The sequence below is a fragment of the Maylandia zebra genome, linkage group LG12 (genome assembly GCF_041146795.1).
Source record: "Maylandia zebra isolate NMK-2024a linkage group LG12, Mzebra_GT3a, whole genome shotgun sequence".
Taxonomy (NCBI): domain Eukaryota; kingdom Metazoa; phylum Chordata; class Actinopteri; order Cichliformes; family Cichlidae; genus Maylandia; species Maylandia zebra.
The window spans coordinates 3710019-3732693 of NC_135178.1; the positions used below are offsets into that span (position 1 = coordinate 3710019).

The following is a 22675-nucleotide window of genomic DNA, read 5'->3' on the forward strand; positions in this document are numbered from 1 at the left end:
GAAACACAAGGAAAGTGTTAGCGTCTGCCAGACAACACTGTGAACAGGTACAAAAGGTGAGACGGTGAAAGTGAAGACAGTACTGGGTACTGAATTTCTGTTTGCTTTCTGGTAGTGTGCAGCGCTGAGGTTGGTGAATATGGCACTAACACAGCTGAACCGTGTGGTTTCTTTAGCAGGTTTATACTCATAATTCTTAGCCCCAGTAAAAATACCTGATTTCGTGGAGGCTGCTATACGGCAACGGGTGGTGCACTGGCCGTGCGTGGTGCTGTCGGGGCAGAACACGAGGCTCCTGGTGCGAGTGTGGGTGAGGAGGGTGGGGGTGGGGGTGGGGCGGTGCCCTCAACAGGGGAGGTGTAGGGACGGGCGGTGGAAGTTGCAGCTCCTTTTTAACACTGAGAGGAGGCGGGGTGGGAAGCCGTAACCTAGGAGGCTCTGAGGGTGCCGCCGCTGCAGCAGGGGCAGGGGAGCCCGTAGGTGCCGAAGCCGGGGTGGGGCTGGACACGGGAGGTGCAAAAGGCACCTCACTGTTGCTCTGCTCCTGGCTGCGCTGGAGACCGGAGACTTTGGCTGAGCTACAAGTCTTGGACTCAGGACTCTCATTCGTTGGCACACCTGAAATGGGGAAAAAACAGTTAAAATTTAAGGAGAAACATGTTAAACTTCATCTTCGTTTGCCTCAGTAACATCTAACACATGAAAAAACTGCTCCCTCTCTGCCTTTTTAATGTTGTCCCAGTGTCTTCTGCCCAAGGTTCCTCTTGTTTCCCTCTCCCTAGGTTCCATTAAGTGTTTAATCAGGTCATTTTCATGCTTGACTATAATCAGATGATCCAATTTCTTTCCGCGATCCAGTCAGTATGAATAAATCACAGCTAATTAAAGTTAAATGTCGGCCCCCATTCAGGGCTTTGCTGAGCACACAATCTGGCATGAAATAATTATGTTTCAATTGTGTTGTGAGGAGAGATCGTGGCCCCTTATCTTGGCCTCTCTGGCATCTTTCTATCTTTCCTTCTTGTTCTTTCAGGGGATAGGGGAAACCACAGGAAAGCACTCTGAACCCATTTTTTACCATTCATCAGCGGCTTTTCAACAGACAAGAAGCTTTTATAATCAGCATTCCACAGAACAACGACTTTTCGTACTTAGACTGTCGCAATTTAATGACTATAATTATATGCTGTTGTAGCAGGCAAATAAAAGTGGGAGAAAAAGCAGCATCAAAGCAGTTATGAATCTTAATGAATAAGACGAGCCAGTTGGTGATCTTGTGCTTCTCCCAGAGTTAAATGCAAAGGAAAATGGCCCGCAAAGATTGTGAGCTTGAGGATACGCTTGTGTGACAACTGCAACAGCAAAATCACTGCTGTAGCTTCTGAGCTAATCAAAGCTGCTACTGCTGGTATTCATTTTAACTATGCACACATGCACAGAGATAGACAGGCAGACAGACAGCTTGGTGGTGCCCTCTTGGTGGCTCTAAGCTACGAGTGCTCAGATACAGCAGGGTTTCAGTCAAAATGAGAAGAGCTGGGAGCTGCTGTCAAACCAGTGAGAACTCAACATGCAGCCCACTAATGGAATATCCAGGCCCTATTAACAGCCTGCTTAATCTTTCAAGGATCCTAACACCCATAAAAAGGCCAATAAAAAGGCAAGGCAGGGCTTTTATTTATTTCTTTATTTGTTGAGCTCCCCTTCCATTTACTCCTTACATTTATAGGAGAACTGGGGCTGGCTATGGTGTCATAATTTTCAAATGAATTCCTGGGTCCAGGCCTATATAGACCTCCGGATTTATTGGGGTCTGGGACTTGGATTAAACTGTCAGACTCTCGGTGTTACGGGGACAGAGAAAGAGGAATACTCAATGGCAAAAACACAGAGGCGGGCACAGACAGACAGACAAACGGAGGAGAAGAAGCAAATATCCACAGTCAAAATGTCGCTGTTGGGTGATGTTGCCATGGCAACCAGTTTTCCCAGACATAATGCAAGGCAAGTGATACTGAAGGAAGTCTCACTACGACCATAGAGGGAAGGTAGGGGGGTGGGGGCTTCGCATTCTAAGCCAGGGCCACAGCGAGCGCCGGGTTATCTTAATGATGATTCTAATGGGCTCTAATGGAGGCAGCGATCGGCACAGACCAACACATCCCTCATTAAAATCCCTCTGAAAGCTCACTCACACTCACAAGCGCGCGCACACACACACACACACACACACACACACACACACACACACACATATACGATTGCACACACAATAAAACACACCCACACGTGCACACGAATGAATGGCACATGGACAAGTTTTTACTGTTGGCAAACACATGCAACTTCATTTTAGTGAAGGGCAGAACAAAGTGAGGAAAACCAGACCGGTTTGTTGGAGAAAGAAAAAGAGTTGCATTATCCAATAGATTTTTATTGTTTGCAAACTGCCCTTTTTTTAATAGGTTTATCTACCATTTTGAAAAATATACAATATGTATGCATGATAACTCTGACACCGTCATACTCCTTCATAAAACCCTATGCTGCGTGATATTTTTCTAGAACTTGCACTTCTGGATACTGGTAAGGTTTAAAGTCAGGGTGTGGCTGCTTTGACTGGCAGGTGTGCTACCAGAGGGAGCTGCAGCGGCTTTTTTTCCTGCTATTTTAAGTTAGCCAAAGGCTGGACTGCATCACTGTGTTTAAGCTGTTGGTGCCATTTGCAGAATTTTAAATTGAATTTAAAATTCAGTTTAATATGGCTTCTTGTGTGGCACACACAAGATAGTACTTTAGTTTTGCTGAGTAAAATACGTGCAGCCATACAGTTTGTAAATGTAGCTAGCTAACCATGCTTTCCAGCCTTAGCTGATAACTTAGCACTCTGCCATAAGAACAAAATGGCAGCGGCTAAAATGCTAGCACAGAAGCTTTGAAGTCCAAAAACGTCCACCACAAAAAAAAGACTTTTTGTTTGTTATGTTTTTTTGGTCCCATCAATGCAAAGCAACACTGTACAACTGTCAGCTGACTGTCATGCATTTCATTAAGCTGCAAAAACAAAACACAAAGTTGTTCCTCTTTTCCGCAGGATATGTAATATACTCCCTGAAATTACATACTGAGGAAAACAGTAGGCCAGCCACAGGCGATCATGTGAAACAAATGCCATACGAGTGCGCAAAAAAAGTGCTGTCCTGAAGCTCTGCCCTGCAAACCTGAGCAGATGGTCTGGGTGAGTCAGACAGGTTGGAGGGCAGCCCAGTGGTGGGGGTGGCACCCCTCTCCCCTTAGCTGGGTTAGTGCACTGGGGGGTGGGGGGGCGCAGGGACATTCCCTAGGGGGGTGTTGGCAAGTCTGCTCACCAGATGACATCTCATCCCAGTATTGATCTTTTTATAGTTGTTCTCGTGGAGTTGCTTACTCGAGGGAATTGGGCCTCGCCCTGTGTGCACGTGCCTCAGTGTGCTATACCGTGGGTTGGGGAGTGGAAGGGGTGGAGCGTAGGGATGCAGGGACTAAGGTAGCAGACGGACAACAAGCCACTGGGATTTGTTGGTAATAACTGATGTGTCCAGAGGGGAATCTGAGGTGAACATGGTGTCGCTACACAGCTGTTCCTGCCTTCGATACCCTTAACTTGTGACCCTGTGTGTCCCTATGGAACATCTGGAGAGCTGTCACTGATCTGGTCCTCTGTGGCCTTTACGCAGCCAGATGGCCCAGATTGGAATTGCTTGGCCCTTAGCTGGACTGTGGCTTGCTGGTGCATGGCATACTCCCCGTGAGCAAGAGATTCCTTTAAGGTGTCTTGGCACTAGAAACCCAGAAGAAAAGCCTTGCACACATTTCCTCATCTTTAGAAATCATTTACTTTGAAGCTTGTTTAACTACTTTATTTTAAATACACACCTGGCTACCTGCAAATGGCCCCTGCAACCTCATGAATGAAACAAGGGCTCTAGAGAAAATTCTCATTTGGTTTCCAACTAAAACCCTCAGCAAGCTAATGCTGTGCATGCAAATGAGTGTGTTACATAAATTACCTGCTCACGGCTGACACTGATACCAGTATATACAACAGCCAGGGAAACAGAACCTGTATGCAAAAAGCCCTTTCAGATTAGATACGAGAATATGCAAAGTATCCCAATGATAAGGGGATGTCGGGGGCTTAGGGCCACTGGGTGTTCTCATTTACTAGGCAAACACTGCGGTTCACTCCCTTCATGGCTTTGCCAAAGCATAAACAGTCAGGGCAGTGATAAAATAAGGACATGAACAGACAGATATTTAAATAAAGCAGCATATCCGCCGAAAGACGTTGGAGGTTGCAGACAGTATGTGAGGATGCATACTGCCTTGATGCGTCTCCCGCTGGCTTTGGCTGACAGGATATTCTGCTGCTCTTGACGGTTGAGCTCACAATGATTTGGTTTTTGTACCTCTCTAGACAAGCAATCTGCACAGAGCCAAGGCTTAGCTCATGAGTGAGTGACTGTGGAAGATGGCTATAACAGATACTGGCAGAAGGCAGGAAACCGCAGTCTTGCCAATCAACACTTCGTTGCCGTGAGGTATTCAGTCATAGGAAACAGGCGGGGTGATTTCAACAAAATGATTTTGTACGAGAGGAACAGAAGGGCTGAGCAGTGTTGAATCATTGTGCTAATAATAAAATCATAGGAGAAATTTGCAACGGCTTGCTTTGCCTCACACTATTTAATCTGCCTCGAGCATCTCCAAACTGGTAACGAGGGGAGCCAAGGCGACATTTTTGCAAATCTCTGGGACATGTAAATGGGGGGGTGGAGGGTGGGTGTAAGAGGAGAAAGCTGGCCAAGATAGCTAAAGAGTGGGGACAGCTGACACGTTTCAATTATTTCTCTCTGTCTCTTTGCCGCGGCTCACCAAGGAGTGAATGGCACCAGAATGGGGATGGGTGTTAAGCTGTAACACGTTTACAGTCAAAGCACAGGCATAAATCGACAACCTAATGTTCATTTCACAGAGCTGGCAGCTCAAACTGAGAGATGAATCAGTTTTTCCTGCGCATATCACATCCCAATTCAATCTCGAGCCATATGGTGCAGGACACATATGCCAGTCATCCCTTATGGCACATATGCCATCGTTGTGGATGCGAGGCAAACGAGTACATCTTTAAATTGGAGGGAAAAGAGTGAGTGTGGAAACAACAGAGGTTGAGATGTTGACTGTCTAAACCCTTTTATATCATGCACGGTCCAGCGGAGCTCCAAAAGCAATGTTAAACTGTCATTAACCCCTGGCTATAATGTGTTGCTGCAAAGCAAGGCGTCTCCACGCTCGCACTTCCTTTTCTGTCAGGATCCTCCCTCCCCCAAGATGTGTCTAGCAGAGCTCATGTGCTTTGGGAAAGCCATCAGTCTCAGCTCCTTATGAACACTGCTGGGTCATCTAAGGTCAGTGCCACTGGGCTCTCCGAAATAAAAGGGTAGACATCTTGGAACTTTCAACAGAAAAACTCAAGTCTAATGGCTCCTCTGACACGGCCCACCCTGCCAGCCTAAAATCTGACCCCTTTCACTGTCACTGACCCATCCCCAACCTCTGTGACCCCTTTTCCCCTTTGGGCCGCAGTGGACAGGCAGCCAACACGGGGAGAACGGGAGGGGTAACTTGAACTTTGAGGCTAGATTTTGTCTTGAAAAGAGAAGGGGGGCCTTCAGGAGTTATTTGCGCGACGCTGAAAGCACTAGCCTTATCATTTCATTAATTAGCATGACACGCCTGCCTGATGGACTTGAACGCCGCAGCGGCAGCTGTCTCAATTGATTATAGCAGTGGACGTGGTGCCGCAATTATCGAGGTGACTGGAGACAACGGCTGCCACTACTAATAAAGGACTTAACTCCTGCTTCCCACATCACAGCTCAGCGGTGGGAGGACAGCGGCAGCCTCCCTGTGTCTCCCATACCTTAAAGACCTTTTCAGAATCTCTCTACAGGCTTCTGTGGAGCTCAGTGTGGGCTGTAGTTCTTGAGCAGCGTGTCAGCTTTACTTAAGCTTCCATACTGCCTGAACAGTATCACTTTGGTGCCCCGCAGGAAAGCATCCTCTATTAGCCTACCAGCTGGCTCATAATCCGCAGAGAATGGAGGGGAAGGAGGTAGGAATGAAAGAGAGGACGAGAAGGAATGTAGGAGACACAAAGACAAGGAGCTTTTTGCCAGGAAGCTTCAAGTCCAAGCAGAAATGGAGGGAGTGAGTGTGCAGCAGTGTAAACAGACCCACTGTTTCCCAGCTTCATTTCATGTATGAACGTGCATGAAGCCCACATGCATCTAAGTGGATATAATATTATCTTTCAGTGCCGTACTGATTACTTCTCAATGGGATGGAAACGGTTGGGTGAAAATCCTTCAACAAATCTTAAGTGGCATGACAGTAGGCTGAAAGAGCCAGCATGTTTTTCTTTACCTCCTCCTCCATCTCCGTTTTCACTCCTCACCCTGAAAGCAAAGCAACAACTGGAAGCTGACAGCTCCTAACCATTCACCATACCTCATTCACTGTTGTGACATATGCAGCCGTTGCAGTTTAGTGCAGAGAAAGGGGTGGGGCAAACATCCTTGCAGACAGATCACGTTTCCAGTGCATTTTTTTGAGATAAAGTGGATGAGTATTGCAAGCTGTGCTTTAACTTGAGATAGTGCCTGAGCTACTCACCTGCTTCATGCAAATAAAGCATCTTTTTTGAAAAAAAAAAGAAGATTAATAATACCCTTTGACAACCAAAAATGTGGAGACAACTAATGTTCTAAAGTCTTGGTATCACATTAGTGGGAATGGCTAAAAACAAATATCCATTCATCAGTGACAGCCAGATAGCAAGACCATCCATCAGACAGCACTTTTCTTTGTCTTTTCATGCTTACACGTTGATACTGCTTCTCTAAACATTCAAGACACTATCGATGCTCTAGCTGTACTCGTACAGCATGCCACAGGAATTTAAAACCAAAACACTGTTGCATTTACGGTCATATGCAACCAGTTGCAACATAACTACTGCTCCAAGTTTAACATTTCAAAGTAAATAATGTGTCATGTACTTTTTTCAGTGCAGAAAATTGACATTTTCCAAATGCACTGGTGAAGTCATACACTGTTAGTGCCATAAACTTCAAACTAGCTACACGCAGCTGTTTGGCATTTTGATGCAATAATGACTGAAAATGCTAGTTTATCAAAAATATTGTTTGATAACTAAAACCAACTTCTACACTCTTATGCCAGTTGATAAGTCAGTATCACTACAATAATCTTCAGCGTAAATGAAATCTGGTCCTAAGATCCCAGCGGAGTATCTGTCTAAAGATAGTGAGCTTCAGCAGCAGCCCCCCCGGCGGGGACACACTGTCCACTATAGAGTCACTGGTGTCATGTCGGTGCCACTTCTATAGGAGGATCCCACTGCTGCACGGCTCCTGTAGTGCTGCTGGGTATTTAGGCTTACAGATGGAGACGCAGCAGCTGCTGAGGACGGCACTAGTGCTGCCATTTTGCCTTGTTAAAGACTACATGCCAAAAGAGCCGTACTCCGATGAGCTACAAACCTTTTCTTCCTATAATAGTCAGAGCTTGTAATATCTGAAAGCCAATACTTAAAAAAACAAAACAAAAAACCACCTAAGTCTAGTCTCGAGCGTCGTTTTTCTTTTTTTTTGCTTTTTGGGTGGGGGGGTCGATAAATTACACATCAAGGCTTGATGACACACTTAAAGGACTGGAGTAGAGATGTTTGAAATAGCTCTCATTCACAGCTTAGTTAGACAAACACACACAAAAGCCTTCTCAAAAGCACTACCCTCCTTCTCCCCACTGCCGCCACAACAAGAGTGACAATTGGAGGGTGTATTAGGTTCACAAACATTCGCTGTCCTTCCTTGCACCTCATTCATCATTCTTGATTAGAGGCCAAGGAAGAGGGATAAAGTGACCCAGACCGGGGGGAGAAAGAGGAAAAGAGAGGTTAGTTAATAAGGCAGAGGGGAGGGAAGAGGGAGCAGAGGGTACAGAATCGTGTCAAGTAAACGAATGGAGACAAGGCCTGGATACTGACCTTTGAGGCTGCTGCTAACCTAAACCCAGCATCGTCTGCACCTAAACCCATGCCACGCATGCAAGTGGGTGCCAACAAACACACACACACACACACACACACACACACACACACACACACACACACACACACACACACACACACACACACACGAAGAATCTAGCCTCCTTTAGCCCTAGTGGGCAAGAAACAACAGTGTGCGTGTTTGCAGGGCTGCTGTGAGCGGCAGCATTTCACTCTGGTGTTCCAGGTGTGGAAAGTGAAGAATTGATTTGTTTGGAGTGTGAAGGCAGCGTGTCAGATTGGGGAAATGTGTGAATGTGAGTATGTCTGTGAGGAGAGGGGTGGTGCACGGTAAAACGGGAGCGAAATTGGACTCTGAAATGAGCCAAATCACTCGCAAGATGAAACAGACGACACCAGGGGAAGGAAAAAAGAAAAAGAACAGAGAAAAGAAAACAACACAGGGCCCCAGAAAAGTGTTGAGCAAGGTTTGCTGGCACAAAAAGGCAAAAAACCAAACCAAACAGGCTTTCTTTCTGCTCGACATATTTCAGACAGAATATGACAAAAGCAACACTGACGGAGTTGGAGGAATCAAAATCAAACCGCCAAGTGTGTCTGACTGTTTCATGAATCCATGTCGAAGTGGAGGCGCCACACCACATCAAACCCTGTAAATTCTCCTGAAAGCCTCCTCGCTCCCTTTAGCAGCCAGCGCTTAGATTATTGTGTGCAGCTAAAAGGTAAGTGCTGGGAGTGTCACACTTGAGAGTGTGTTTTAAGCACCATAAAGTATCAAGACCCAGATGGCTCATCGTCCCTGAAAAACATGACCACTCTACCTCGGCTCTAGTGGCACCTGCTACCAGGATTAGGCCGGCGCTACACCAGCCCGACACACTAATACAGTGTGCCACAGCTGATAAGGAGCCCGAGGCACTTGTCTGCACAGTTGATGAGTCAATAACTGTATCATTAGTGATAGAGATAACCATATATTGATCTTTTCCAAAAACACAGGCAGGCGTGATGTTGATGCAATTGGTCACAGTTAGGCTTTAACAGATGTGCTCTTTGGAAAGTAAATATCAGTGCTGATAACACTGGGCTGACTCTGCAGATCGCTTGTAATAGGTTGCGCTACCAGTTGTTTTTAAGATTACATTTCTGTACTAATAATGCCAAGATATTCACAAATATGTCAAGTATTTCAATATTTTGACATGGTCACTCTTATAACTGTTAAAATATAGTGTAAACGGGACATTTATAATATTTTTGACTCCATATGTTTGTTTGTTTTAGTCTTTGCTTGGTTTAAAGTTCACAGTGATCTCACAGTTTAGTCCCTCAGTTAATACAAAGTCTGGAACAATGAGTTTTGGTGACCTTTGAAGCCATCTTTATGGGCGGGGCTTTGTACCTGATATGAACAAATTAGGATAGCTCCACTTCTTGAAACCAGGCAATTTAAAACTTTGGCCATGTTTAAGGTGAATATTTACCCCTGAAAATTTACATAAATATGAACCAAAAAGGAAAGAAAAAATTATTTTATTCATTATTTTTAAAATAGCTCTGATACATGATTTAATCAGAGAAACAGCATTATACAAAGGTGGGAAATCTGATCTTAACAAAAGGAAAATGTCAGCAACACTACATATATCAGCCTAACCCCAGTCGATACTGCTGGTAGTCCTCTGTACACATCTCTCCGTGGGTTGTGTGACATTGGAACAATCTCTCTTGCTCTTTCCCAAAGCAAACAACAGTGAAATCCCAGTCCTGTTGCTCACCCTTCAACACAGCAGTACTAACCCAACAGCCAGAAAGGCTGGAGCCCATGCTCAGCTGAATGGGGTATTAGAGTCAGTCAGAGGTCATTAGGGGCCCCACCACCAGGGCCCAGTGCAGGGAATTCACCGGTAGCCAAAAACAACAGCCAAACAGATGACCGCTTGAATATTGGAGGAGACCACACTGTTCATGTTCCTTTTTTTTAACCTCCTCTGAACTGTCCAAAACGCAGGGCGCTCTGTCTCAGTGAATTACTCCCTGTCTGTTAACAAACACTGGGACGATTAATGCTGCTCTTTCCTGGTGAAATGCACAAGCAAACACAAGCCTGTTCTCAGGAGTGCGTATCGGGTTACATCTTTCACCATGTGTTGAGTTCTAGGCTAATAGCTAGGCTCACCTCTCCAGACCCAACCCTCACTCAAGCTAGCCCGAGCCTGTGGTTTTACTTGTAGACACAGTGGCTCTGATAAGCCACTGACAGAAACATGGGTACTAATATGCTACCAGTGAAAAGGTAAGGGGCTATGAATACCGAACAAACACTGGAGGCGGACCACCCATCTGGTTATACTCGGGAAATACGTTATACAGCAGGACGATACTTCTGTTGGATTTGGGATCGTGTTTACTGGGTTCACCTCCTTTCACCCCTAAATTCTCTGGCACATTCTTCTGATACTTGGACGTCCTTTGTCTCTCATGGAATCTGGAGCATTTTACATCCGTTTTGTTCCTGTTGATGGTTTTTCCATCTTTATAAAGCTGTGTGAACTGATCCCAATGCATTACAAGCATGTTCGTAATATCCATCTAGGCTGCTGAATGTCCCCCTGCCAGCGATTGTACATTATCCAAGTGTCATGTTTGGCCACAATCGCCTACCATCTGGCTTTGTCAGTGAGTGTTACAGCCTCATCTGCAAACAACATTGGCTCTGAACCTCTCAGCACAGATGAGCTTAAAATGCACATAGCGAAGAACTGGGATCTTCAAACAAATAAAGGGTGGGGTGTGGGGATGTGGGGAGGGGAGGACCCACTCTCGCTAGCAGAATGACTGGAGTTGAAGGATTAAAAACAAGAAAACCTGCAAGTGATCACAGGCGACACGCTTTACATTTCAGGCCTGACAGCTGTGATAAGACGCTGGTCATGTATTCTCATAAGTAAACAATGAAAACGCCTTCCACGATGCAGCTGGCTGTTGTTTTGGTGGAGGAGGAGGATTAAGATTAGATAGAAGATGTGATGAGAGCTGCTGCTGCTGTATGGACTTATCCTCTTTATATTCTTCTCTTCCTCTGGAAAAAAAAACAACAGCCACAAAAACCACTGAGCCTACATCCATTTATTATGTTTTTTCTCTGTTGAGACAAGACTCGACCTGAGCCGTGCTAGTTGGCCATCGGGGGACGCATCAGACCAAAGTATGACTACTGCGGTTAGCTTCAGCATGCTAGTTTGCTGCTGCTTAAATTAAATTCTCTGCAGGGTCTGAATGTTAACATTTATATAATAAATCAACCAGTTTTGTCAAAACAATGGCAATTTTTTTGTTTTAGCAAGTATACACAATGCTATGTGTGTGTAGCTGAGGTACAATAGTTTATCTGATCTGAAGAGACAACACTGAAAAGCTGTTCTTTGTACTGAACCCCAAAGGTATTTGGGGGATTTCGAGGCTGTAATGTTAAGTACACTGAAATTTGCACTATTTTCACTCTGACTTAACATGTAAGATGAGAAACAGCGTCTGTCCGCGTTCAAGCCAAAACGCAGACAACGTATCCTAAAATTCCCTCGTGGCCTTTAGTGATTTTGTAATTGCTCCCACTCCACAGCTAAAGCTGAATCCATACTCGGTCAATGAACGCAGAGGCACACAATGGAGCCTAGTCATACAGCGTTCAACGTGACTTCCATTTTCTCTCACAATAGCCGATCACCACCCATGGGTTGACTGACACAGATGACAGGGAGCGATAGGACTGACTGACAGGTGTCAAGCATCCTGACGTGTCACGGCTGACACACACAAGAGAGAGTTTCTGTTTCAAGAATGAAACTTAACCAGCAGTTATCAAATGCTCTAAAGGAAGGCAGAGTTAATATTCATGCCCGCTGGGCGATTTGCACAGAGCAGACGCTTTTCTAATGGACATAACAGAGGCCGCAGAGTGCACAGGGGGTTTAATGACATACCAGAAATGACTTTACAAGGCAGCTAATTGCCACGCATACAAAATCAAGACAGTCTTTGAAAACAGGCAGCTCGTAAAAGGCGATACAGTCTGATTTCACTGGCTGAATGATGCGAAACCAAACCAAATTCCATCCAGTCAGCTTTTTAAGGTGCCAGACCACAGAGGGCTTGTGGGTAATGTGGACTGGTCCCTTTGACTGTCTGCCACTCTACATGAATAGTACATGACTGTGTAATCATAATTTAAAAAGCCATAAATATTGAAGAAGAATTAAAATAATTTATGGAACAGCGCAGTGTGACAGGATGTATGCGTGTGTTGGAGCGTTTTGTCTCCTTCCACTTCCCTCTTGCAGTGTCCGCTGAACGATGGGCAGCAGCGGTGCAAACTGGGAATTCTGTAATTGCTTTTTCTGTCCCTGAAGCAGACCTTCCTGCTTTAAATCAAAAAAGGCAATCTCTGTCAGTAATGGCTCAATTAATAATTAAACACGTGTCTTATCTCCGCTGAGCTCCCCCTATTTATTTTCATCTTTCCGACAAGGATGGCTGCACAAACAGCATTAACACTATCAATAAAGGGAACATTAATATCGCCCTTTTCTCTGAAAACAAATCACTCATAAGCTGCCCTATGGCTGTTTACAGAAATAGCCCACAGACTGATAAGGAAACAAGTCATGTTTTGATTTTATTCCCCTGAACTCAGAGTGCCAGCTAATCTCTCTGCTTTCTGTATCCTGCTCTGAGTTCATGCTTTTTAATATTTAAAACAAATCCAGAGACATGTAAGCTTCTCTTCAAGCTCAACAAGTGAAAGAGGTATAAGGGACGGCTCGTTTTCAAACATGAAAGTATGGGGGCGATACCAGAAACTGTTATTTCAACAGCAGGAATATCGGTCTTGCGGATAAAGAAAACATTTCCTGTCTGGAATTAGTCAACAAATCAATTTAGGTACTCGACGTGAGCTTCGCCAGGCTTAGATTCCACAGCGGTGATGGCTGTTTTTCAATTCCAGAGCTTGCTGATCTGGATGGAGCCTTTGCAGCCCTTATGCTTCCCAGCGTCACGTCTGCCCTGCAGTCATCTAGCCTGCCTGTTAGCCAGTCAGCCACACTCTCTATCTAACTCCACTATATCCTGATTCAACGGGGGCGAAAAGCTGATTAGCTGGTCAGAGGGTCAACCTCCATTTATTATTTAATGGGTGAGAGCCTGCAAACAGTCAGGCTGGCCGCCGAGGTTAGTGATACATTACACTGACCTGGCCAGAGGAGAGCTGCTCAGGCGAACACAAACATGCTCTCTCATCTACTTCACTATGCCTGAGCCGCCCTCAATCCCCTGCCCCTGACCTTGCTGCTCCCTTTCCAATCACCCATCCTTCCTCCCTTCTCCGGCATTCAGAATGCAGCAGGTGAGAGACTGTTTCATTTTTATGTAAGTTTTCACTGTAGGAGCGGGCCTTTTGCTCTGTCTGGCCGAGGCAAGAGGAGGAGGCGGAGGTAGAAGAGACCATAGCTCTTTTATTGACATGCAGCAAACATCAGTGGTGGAACAAAGGCCACTCAGCACCTATTGAGAGAGCAGGCCTGCAGACAGGGTGGTTGATTAGCGATTCGACACAGGGACCTGGACTGTGTAGCACATAATGAGAGCTTAGGGAGCAAGCCATGAGCCGATGGGGGAAGGAGGTAGCGGGCGGGCTGCGGATAGAAAAGGGAAGAGGCAGGGCTCCACCACAAGGAATTGATTTCCTTCAAAAACAAACGGATGTATGAGTAAAAATGCGCCAAAGGAAAAAAAAAAAGCAAAAAAAAAAAAAAGGAGGCAAGGGTAGGGGTACATCCTAAATCCTTAAGCTACAGCAGTGGTAATGTGTTTATATATAAACAGTTAGAGGATAAGCCCTAAATCCACTGCCAAGCTAAATGGTTTATGAATCTTTTTTTGTTTGTTTATTTCTATGTCAATTAACCAAATTGGTCCGACATCCCTGATGAGCAAGAGATCAAAAGTGAGTTAATGCTGCATGTCCAAAAGCGTGTTTCTCCCCGAACATTACGTTAACCTCATCTTCACCTCTCACGTTGCCGCAGAGAGATGTTAGCCGAGATGTGCATCACGGCAGTTTGTGTGTGTGTGTGTGTGTGTTTTCTTCTCTTCCCCTACACGCTCTCCTCTTCCTTTGTTCCACTGGTCTAATCCAGTATGTGTGGGCCGGTAAGTTTAATGGAAACAATTTATTAAGTCCGGCTTAAAATGCCATCTGCAGCTAAGCCTCCCAAAGCCGCTAAGCTCCTGGTTTCGCCCCAGAGCTTGCTGTGTTCACGCTTACTGTAATGCTCTGTTTAAAATGAGCACAACGGGTCAAAATTAATCAGGATTACAAGGGCACAAATCCACTTCAGAAATGGGTTTTCTACCAATCTTTCGCCTGCTATCCCAAGATGCCCCAGGTTTCTCTGGTGGATGGCACACAGCGTGGGTTTACAATCACTCTGTGGCAGGTAGCATCTAGCTAAGACAATAAGGCATCAGTGAAAACTAGGAAGCAATCAAAGAAGGTATATACACTATACTTACTGCTCTAAAACCCACAGATGCTACATTCAGCACAGTCGGTGCACATTCCTCAGTGTTCCTCTCAGATATTTCTAGCTGCTGACAGCTAGGTGATAACTCCCCGGCACATCCATATGCCCGGCATTCTGAAATGTCACGAGAAGGCCTACCAGTGAGGTGTTTATCTGTGCTCTGTGGAGGTGCCCTGCGAATGCTCAGCAGCTACATTTAGATTCTCATTTGCCTTCAAGCAAGCGACAACGGTAAACTATGACCTGCGATTCAATAAGAGCAGCCCTGAGTGGAGAACGAGTTCTTTTACTTAAACATGCCATCCTCCAGGAAATCAATAATTTGCAGGAGGTTTAAGACAGCAAATAAACAAAAACCAATACGTGTTAGATAATGCTTGACCTCTGCTGCACCTTCCTACATCATAACCAGCAACACAGGCAGACATTCAGTGCAACTTCTTGCTAGCTCTTGGGTAACAACACCCAAAGAGAATTGCAGTGTGTGCTCTGTTATTACAGATACTATTCACTTGTGCTATTACCAGTAGTGTCAGCTTACATCTATAACAGGCTGTCAACATGCTAGAAATGCAGAGATGATGAAAAGTAAATATGAGGGAAAGACGGCGAGGGTGTCTGGGTTTTGCACAAAACCCTGTCCTGTGTGCATAATTACAGCGCTCTGCCATCAGTGATTACAATGTTGGTCTTTCTTCTCCTCTATTAACCCTGAACCGTTTCATTAACATGACAGACTGTGGGCCTGTGTACAATTTGGAGTTAACCTCGACTGTTTGTACACGTAATCGCAAAATAAAGTTCAGAAAGGAGCACGACACTGAAGAGCGAGGAAGAGGTGAAAGTAAGAGAAACACTCATTATCTAGCAATTTGTGGAAGCCAAACATCATCACAGCATTACATATTTATGTGTGCCATAATGTTTCGGTGTGTGTGTGCCTGAGTGGGGTTGCGTGCACACAGAAATCTGTCTGAGAGTCTTCCAGCCAACAGCTCGACAGGCCTGGTGATCAGTCCTATAGGATCGTGAGCGAGACGGGTAATGGGACACATACTCTCCATTCTAAACCAGAGGAAAACAGCCTGTGGGCTGCTTTGTATTGCACACACATTATACGTACACAGAGGAAAAACCAGCCTAGGTCTGAAACAAACACTGTCCTAGAATCCATTACAGCTGGACAACAACTCTGGAATGGGCGATGAGGCTGGCTGGCAGCTCTGCAATTTTAGCGTGATAACTTCTTCCTCACTGTCACCAAATCACTTCATCAAACTGCTGAATTTCTCTGTCGTCTCTCCCTTTCTAACCTCTAATTCTAATCTGGTGTCCTTCGTTTGCATCGCCCAAACAGAATCTGGTTGATCTGTGTGATAATCAGGAGCCTCTGATTGGATTGTCGGGATGTAATTCCGTGGACCTAATCCTCAGCTCTGTGTGAACATTAGCCAGATCCACAGAGGTCTTTCTACACTGGCTAAAATGGAAAATATCAAGTACGCACATGCCTGCGCAGTTCTATAGGGTAGAGTCTGCTTATATGCAGCCATGTTCTGCATAAACATAAAAGTAAGTCAACACCCTGACAGCTGACAACAGCAGTATTTCAACAGCCTGGTGGGGAATAGTTGTTGTTTGATGTGGTCTAGTTGTTTTCTAAACCATGCAAGTCTGGAAGTCATTGTCATTGTGAATGCTGGTTTCTTAAGGCCAGTGCTGGTCACAGGTCATCTACATCACACAGTCTGCAAGCCTGGTTTCTCTCCCTGCTGTCAGCCATGCTTTTCCACTCAGCAGTCAAAGCTACTGTGCTAAAGAAAGCAACACTTCGGAGCAACAGATCACTTTTGTTACATTACGTCCTTACAGCAAAAGATCTTTTAATACATTTTCAACAATATAACAGTATCAACAAATACATGTATGCATCCCTAACCGTCACATTATAATACACAAATCTTATTGTTGAGTCTGCAGACATGCCCCCCTCCAAAACCCACCTTATATTTTGCACTGTTTTAAAGCTCCACCTCCCTCCCTCTCAGTCTGTGTTAATGGGACCCCTTCCTGGTTCTTGCCCTGAGGGAACACGGTCTGCATGCTGCTATCTGTCAGTAGCACCTCTTCTCTACCAGGACGGTGTTGGTGCCTAATTTACAACTGCTCCTACACATTTCCACTGTGCCCCTCGTCCAAGAAAAAAAAAAAAAACTGGTGCCGGTGCAAAAAAGTTGGCAACAGCAGAGAATTTCAGGCACCAAATTCTGAACACTGACACTGACGCGCTACTGTAACTTCCTGTTGCAAGGCAGATCTGGCTTCTCACTGTTAGCAGGACAACATTGGTGGATGTGATGTAGAGTTGGCTGATCATGCTGCTCCTCTACTGCCTGCCCCTGTGTGTTTCTCTTTGCGCTGACCTGTCGACCAGGATTGGGTGATTTGACTGGGCTGGATCTTAGCCAAACCTACACTGCACTACTGTTTTTTCTGTTTTTTGTTTCTTTTTTTGGGCCAATTTATTGGATTGCCAACTTGATAGACTTTACAATGAACTTGTAACAGTAACAACATCGCAATATGATGTCTCGTTCCTTTTTGTTGTGCTGAAGTAGACTGAACATTTCTTCAGGAGCCTGTGAAGATCTGTTTGGTAAATATGGTGGACGTTAAGTGCTGTACAACAACCTCGAAGCCTTTGCTAGGTACGCTAGTTGCAACTTTTTCTCCAACACTATCACATGTTACAGTATCTGCAGCCTCATCATTTAGTTACATGTTACTAAATGGGGCTGAAAGCACTCATGCATCTGATTGGTTCATCTTTCTGTTATTTCAGGTGTGTTGGGGAGCAAGCACTTAAAATAACATGTATTTACCACACGCACTGCACCATTACATGTGTTAAATATAGAGGTGCTTCTGTGCTTGCATAGTTTCTGTATCACCTGCCTAATATACACAGTATGTCACTAGGTGCATGAAGCCACACAAATGCAAAAACTGCATCAAATCATGCTCATCCTGTGCAAAAGCAAAGGACTTGTAATCCATACATGTGCATATGGATGCACGCACACTGAATTTGTGCTGTCTGGGGGGCTGACAAAGCTCTTTCTGCCTTTTTCCTTTGGCATCCATTATGGTCCAGGCCTGCTGTCAGAGAGCTTGTATTGCCTGAGGGGAAGTTCCCATTTGTGGGAGCATGTGGCAGAGAGGCTCTAAATCCCCTCTAATGAACCAATATGTAGGAAGGCTAAGCCTTTGGCTAGGTCGTCCAAGAAACGCCACTCTGCGCCCTGGCAAAAATGTATGCATATGTAGTCACCAGACCTTGTTTATGTCTGCTGACATTTAAATCTGAATGGACCCAGTAGCTGATGTGAATAAATGAGGAGGAAAGACTGCGGTGAAAGAGAAAAAGCAGAGTGGGCTTACCTTTGGGTGTGGTAGGGGAAAAGAGCTTCTCCGATCCTACATCAGACACCTGTTAAAAAAAAAGGACAGCAGACCTTTAGTGGATTTGTCTCATTAGCTGGGAAGCAAACACAGATATATACTTTTGTTTTTTCAGTAAAAGGCTTATCCAGCCACAAATGTGGTCATAAGTGCTTAGAAGTAAAGTTCATCTCCCACACAGCATTACACAGTCAATCAACAGTCTTCAATCAGCCAGTGCAGAGAACTCCCTCTGTACCAAGTGGTCCTAGTCTGATTTTTTCCTGACGAGGAAACATTAGGTGGCACTGTTGTGCCACCTGAAATCCCTTAAAGGAAATGCTGTCAAAGACAGCAGAGACGGAGGAAGTCAGAAGATGGCTATGCAGCGTTACGAACACAAAGGCTCCAGCACCCTCTCTCTAGCCCTCAGAAATGATATTTCATTTTGTGTTATTTTTCAAGAAACGTACATATCTCACGAATAGAATATGTCTCTCATTTAATATCGACGACAGTATCAAAGTGATGACCAATCGTTTACAGACGTGGCTAATGCAAATGACACTGAGCAGCGGAGAGACCTGGTTGTCTATATTAAAATGGTGCTTGGGCAAACGCATGAAGAAGAAAGCCATCTGTAGTATATTAAACACAGAAGGATTATTTTGCCCTTGAATTTAGAACACCTAATAAAAGTAACATCAGCTATTTCTGCAAAAAACATGGCTGCTGACCACACAGCAAGTCAAAACAGCAGCAAAGCCACATTGTTCAAAAACACTGTCTGCGTGCTTGGAGGACGGCATTAACCATGAAAACCCTCGGCCTGTAACAGCAGCCAATATAGGGGCTTTGTTTAAAGCCACTATTTCCCTTTGCTTTAGCTGCTCTCATCTGGGATCTGCCGACTTGTAAAAAGCTGCAAAAGCTGAACATATGTTCCACCCAAAGGGCCCGAGTGTCCTTAACTGCCATGCTTGTATTTTATGCGGCACAAAGGGAGCATATGTAAAGAATGAACAGTGAATCAGAGTGAGTACAAGAGAGACAGAGACAGAAAGAGAAAGCAAATGATTTTGTAAACACAGATGGCTGTCCTTGGCATCCCTGTTAGTACTTCACAAGTGTTTTGAGGACATCCTCTTCTTTCCAAGATCTCCCAATTTCTCCTCGGCTGCCACTGTGTTACTGTTCAGAACAATGTTTGCATGTCTGCGCTTGATGCCTCAGCTCAACACTCAACAAAATGCAGGTATTGAACCTAAAGGGAAGATGCCACAAAGTGCCTCTGAACGATTGCATCTGCCAGACACATTTAAAATGATTAAACAACACAAGATTTGCTCTAAGCCAGTGATGTTATGTCAGCACTATTAGGCTTGAATCGAGGACACATTAGGCATTTATTAAATTCTTCAACACCTCAGCAACAATTAGACAGCAACAATTGCAACTGTCTCAGTTACGCTAATAATTAACTGCAGCGCTTATAGGAAGACAACTGGCGAATTTTGGGTAGTTCAATAACCTCAAGCAGACGTTGTAAGAAAAGGTCAATAACAGCTCTTCAGTCTCAGTGGGTGGAACATTCAAAGGAGGGCGAACACTCAGCTGAACTGCAATATTTCCTGTTTCCTCTTACAGTAGACAAGGTGAAAGACTATAGAGGAAAGACAGAGTGTTGTGCATTGCCCTCTTTCAGTCTCCCAGAACCAGGGCGCCAGCCTACAACACAGGCTCTTTGTTAGCTTTGGACGACATTAAACGCTCCAGTACCAAGCCTCAGCGCTGCAACAGCACAACCTCAGCCTTGAATCGCTGCCCTGGAGGCCCTGGAAGAAAAATATGGGCTCAGAATGAAATGAAGCTTGTCAAATGGACACGGGAGTTGGCTCGAGGACTCGCTTAGTGTGGCACAGGGTCACAAAACCAGAAAAGACAGGGTAGGTAATGCCATAACTCGGCGTAACAGTTGAAGCAATTGTTATGACCAGAGTGGTTCTCCAGACAGCTAGACAGACATAACACGTTCATGAGAAAGAGAACAGAAAACGCTTGTTCTTCACGTGCCAAGATCTCCTTATTCCTAATCTGGCTGTTTTCACTGTGCAGTGAGCTGTTTTATAGTGCAAATGTATTCCAAGTAACATCAACAACCAATATTTAGACTTTAATGCTGTGTTTTGCACCTGCCAAGTCTGCATGAGTCCGTTGTATAATCCACAATTACAAGGCCGGCTTGCAAAGAGCACTTCTTAAAAAGGCATGTCAAAGCAGAGCCCTGATGTTGCTAGCTGTTGTTTTTACAGAACTTTCTGGGTTTCGCTGGTCACGTTGACATTTTTTCACGGGGCTGTGCTGCTGGCAGTCTGAGTTGCCTGCGGTTGTGGTGTACAGAGGTCATGTATAACAAATTCTTCACACTCTCTTTGTTGAGGCAACACTGGGTGCCATTAAAAACAGATGGAGAAAGATGAGACAGAGGGGAAATATATATATAGAGAGAATGGGAGAGACAATGAAAAACAGAAAGAGGAGCAGAGGCCAGGTTTTCCAAAGGAAATGGGGAAATTTAACCATTTAAAAAATAATGGGGGAAATTCAAGCCACATTGCCTGGGAGCTAAAAGCCCTTGGAGCGGGCCGCAGGAAGCCTGACCTTTGTGGGGACCGTCTGCTATTTGAGCCTCGGGCTTCAGGGGCCTGGCCTCCTCTCTGGAGGGCCGTCAGCAGGCCTCAGCTTTCCTTCCCTATTCTATTCATTAGCCATGCTTTATGATTCAGCTTCCTCTGAGCCACACAAGAGCTCCCTGAGGAAAGAGACTGCTGGAGAGCTGGAGAAAAAAGGGAGCGAGACTCAGGGAGGGAGGGGGTAAGCAAGAAGGAGGTCATAGGGCCCAGCCAGGGCCCAGCTCTCAGCAGCTGTGAAATCCTCCCGTTTCCTCGGCAGGCGTAAAAAGGAACAAGAGGGAGAAGAAAAAGAAGGAGTCCAGGGAGGGAGCTTGGCCAGTAAACCCACCATCAGAGTGCTAACTCCCTAAAGAGCCACATGGAGAACCATAATTCCCAGATTTAGGGAATGCCAAATTACAAATTACACTGCTGTTTGTTTTAAAAAGTCCCCAACTTCCCCGAACACCAGTGACTTATTGACTGCATAAATCTCCAGATAATTGCAGAGTAGCAGAAGGAGAGCAGGACATTTCCTGCAAAGCCAAACGCATTTGCTTTCACAGCAAAGAAGCGAGGAGGAATAATCTTTGAAAATGTTCCACGTCCACGCTCCCTTTACTTAAAAACACAGCAAGCTAATTAATTTGGAAAATCTGAAACGAGCATAATTGCACTCTTTTTGTGTTGAAACGCTTCCCTGCTTAATTTTTCGCACAATGGGCCAACTGAGCGAGGCAACGTGGGCAGTAAGGGAGGGCAGTATAATCAGCTGAACGACCTTGAGGCATAAATTTATGAAAAGCATTGATCAGTTAAGGCTGTAATTTCACTGAGACAGGAAGGTCAGCAATTACCCAGATTCAATTAACCTCATTTAGTAAAGACTGCTGAGAGACCAGTTTCTCTCCCCCATCCACCAGACACCCCCCCTCGTACTTTTTATCAAACGATCCCTCGGCCTCCAGCTACCTTTGATCTTACAGCTGCTCCTTGGAGCCAGAACAAATGATGTCCAAACAGGGTGAAATCTTACAGCCAAAGGTTAGGTAAACCCAGACTAAATACAAGCAGATTCCTAATATGGGCTCCTCCTGTTCTGTTCTCATGAAGGAGGAGCAACCCTTCCCCTCCCTGCAGAGAAATAATTTTTAAACAAGCTGGCAAAGCTATCACAACAGCTGTGGTGTGAAAACAAAGAAACCTGTTAGTAGGCTTTGTGGTGGGCTCACGCCTGTAAAGACTATAATTACAATTTAGTTCTGAGTCATTTGGCACGTACTATGTTCCTGACAGACCGTCGTATGACAAGCACAGAGGTGGCTAATCTAAGCGCGTATATATACTCCAAACAAGTTTGCAAAATGACATTTTTCCTAATTGAAAAGGTGACTGTTGTAATTTGATTGACAGCTCAATAAGAGAGAAACAATTTAATGGGCAGCACCAAAAGACGATCACCTGACACGTACAGGAATACCATGGATACCAACTGAGCGTGTGCCTGTGCTGCAGCTAGCAGGAATGTTGTCCTACATAATCATGGGTAATAGAGCGGAGGAAGCAAACACAGCGCATCATATTGTCCGTGCTCCCCTGACTGGCAGGATGAGTGGGTCAAATGTCTTAGTGGAGGCAAAGACACTTGATGTTCCAGTGTAGGAGTACACAGCTGCTTTGTGCTGCACTGGTGTGACGTGCCGCTGAAAGACCTATCGGTAGCATGAAAGTGAACAGGAAGCCCACCTACCCCGAGAAGTGAAGTGCGCAAAAAGGACGTGTATCCTGAGATGGACGATCAGGCTCTCGATTACCCCGGCTGAACCTGTCTGACCGTGAATCCA

General features: G+C 45.1%; 1 protein-coding gene across 10 annotated transcripts in view; it reads right to left on the reverse strand.

The window, feature by feature from the left end:
- The window catches only part of fbrsl1 (fibrosin-like 1), a 290242-nt gene that overhangs the window by 15780 nt on the left and 251787 nt on the right, over positions 1-22675 (reverse strand). For all 10 annotated transcript variants that reach the window (XM_076890570.1, XM_076890573.1, XM_076890572.1 and 7 more), the window contains 2 exons: positions 18160-18208; positions 216-618 (listed from right to left, as the gene is read on the reverse strand). In XM_076890570.1, coding sequence (XP_076746685.1) covers positions 216-618; positions 18160-18208 — 452 coding nt within the window. The remainder of the gene's footprint in view (positions 1-215; positions 619-18159; positions 18209-22675) is intronic.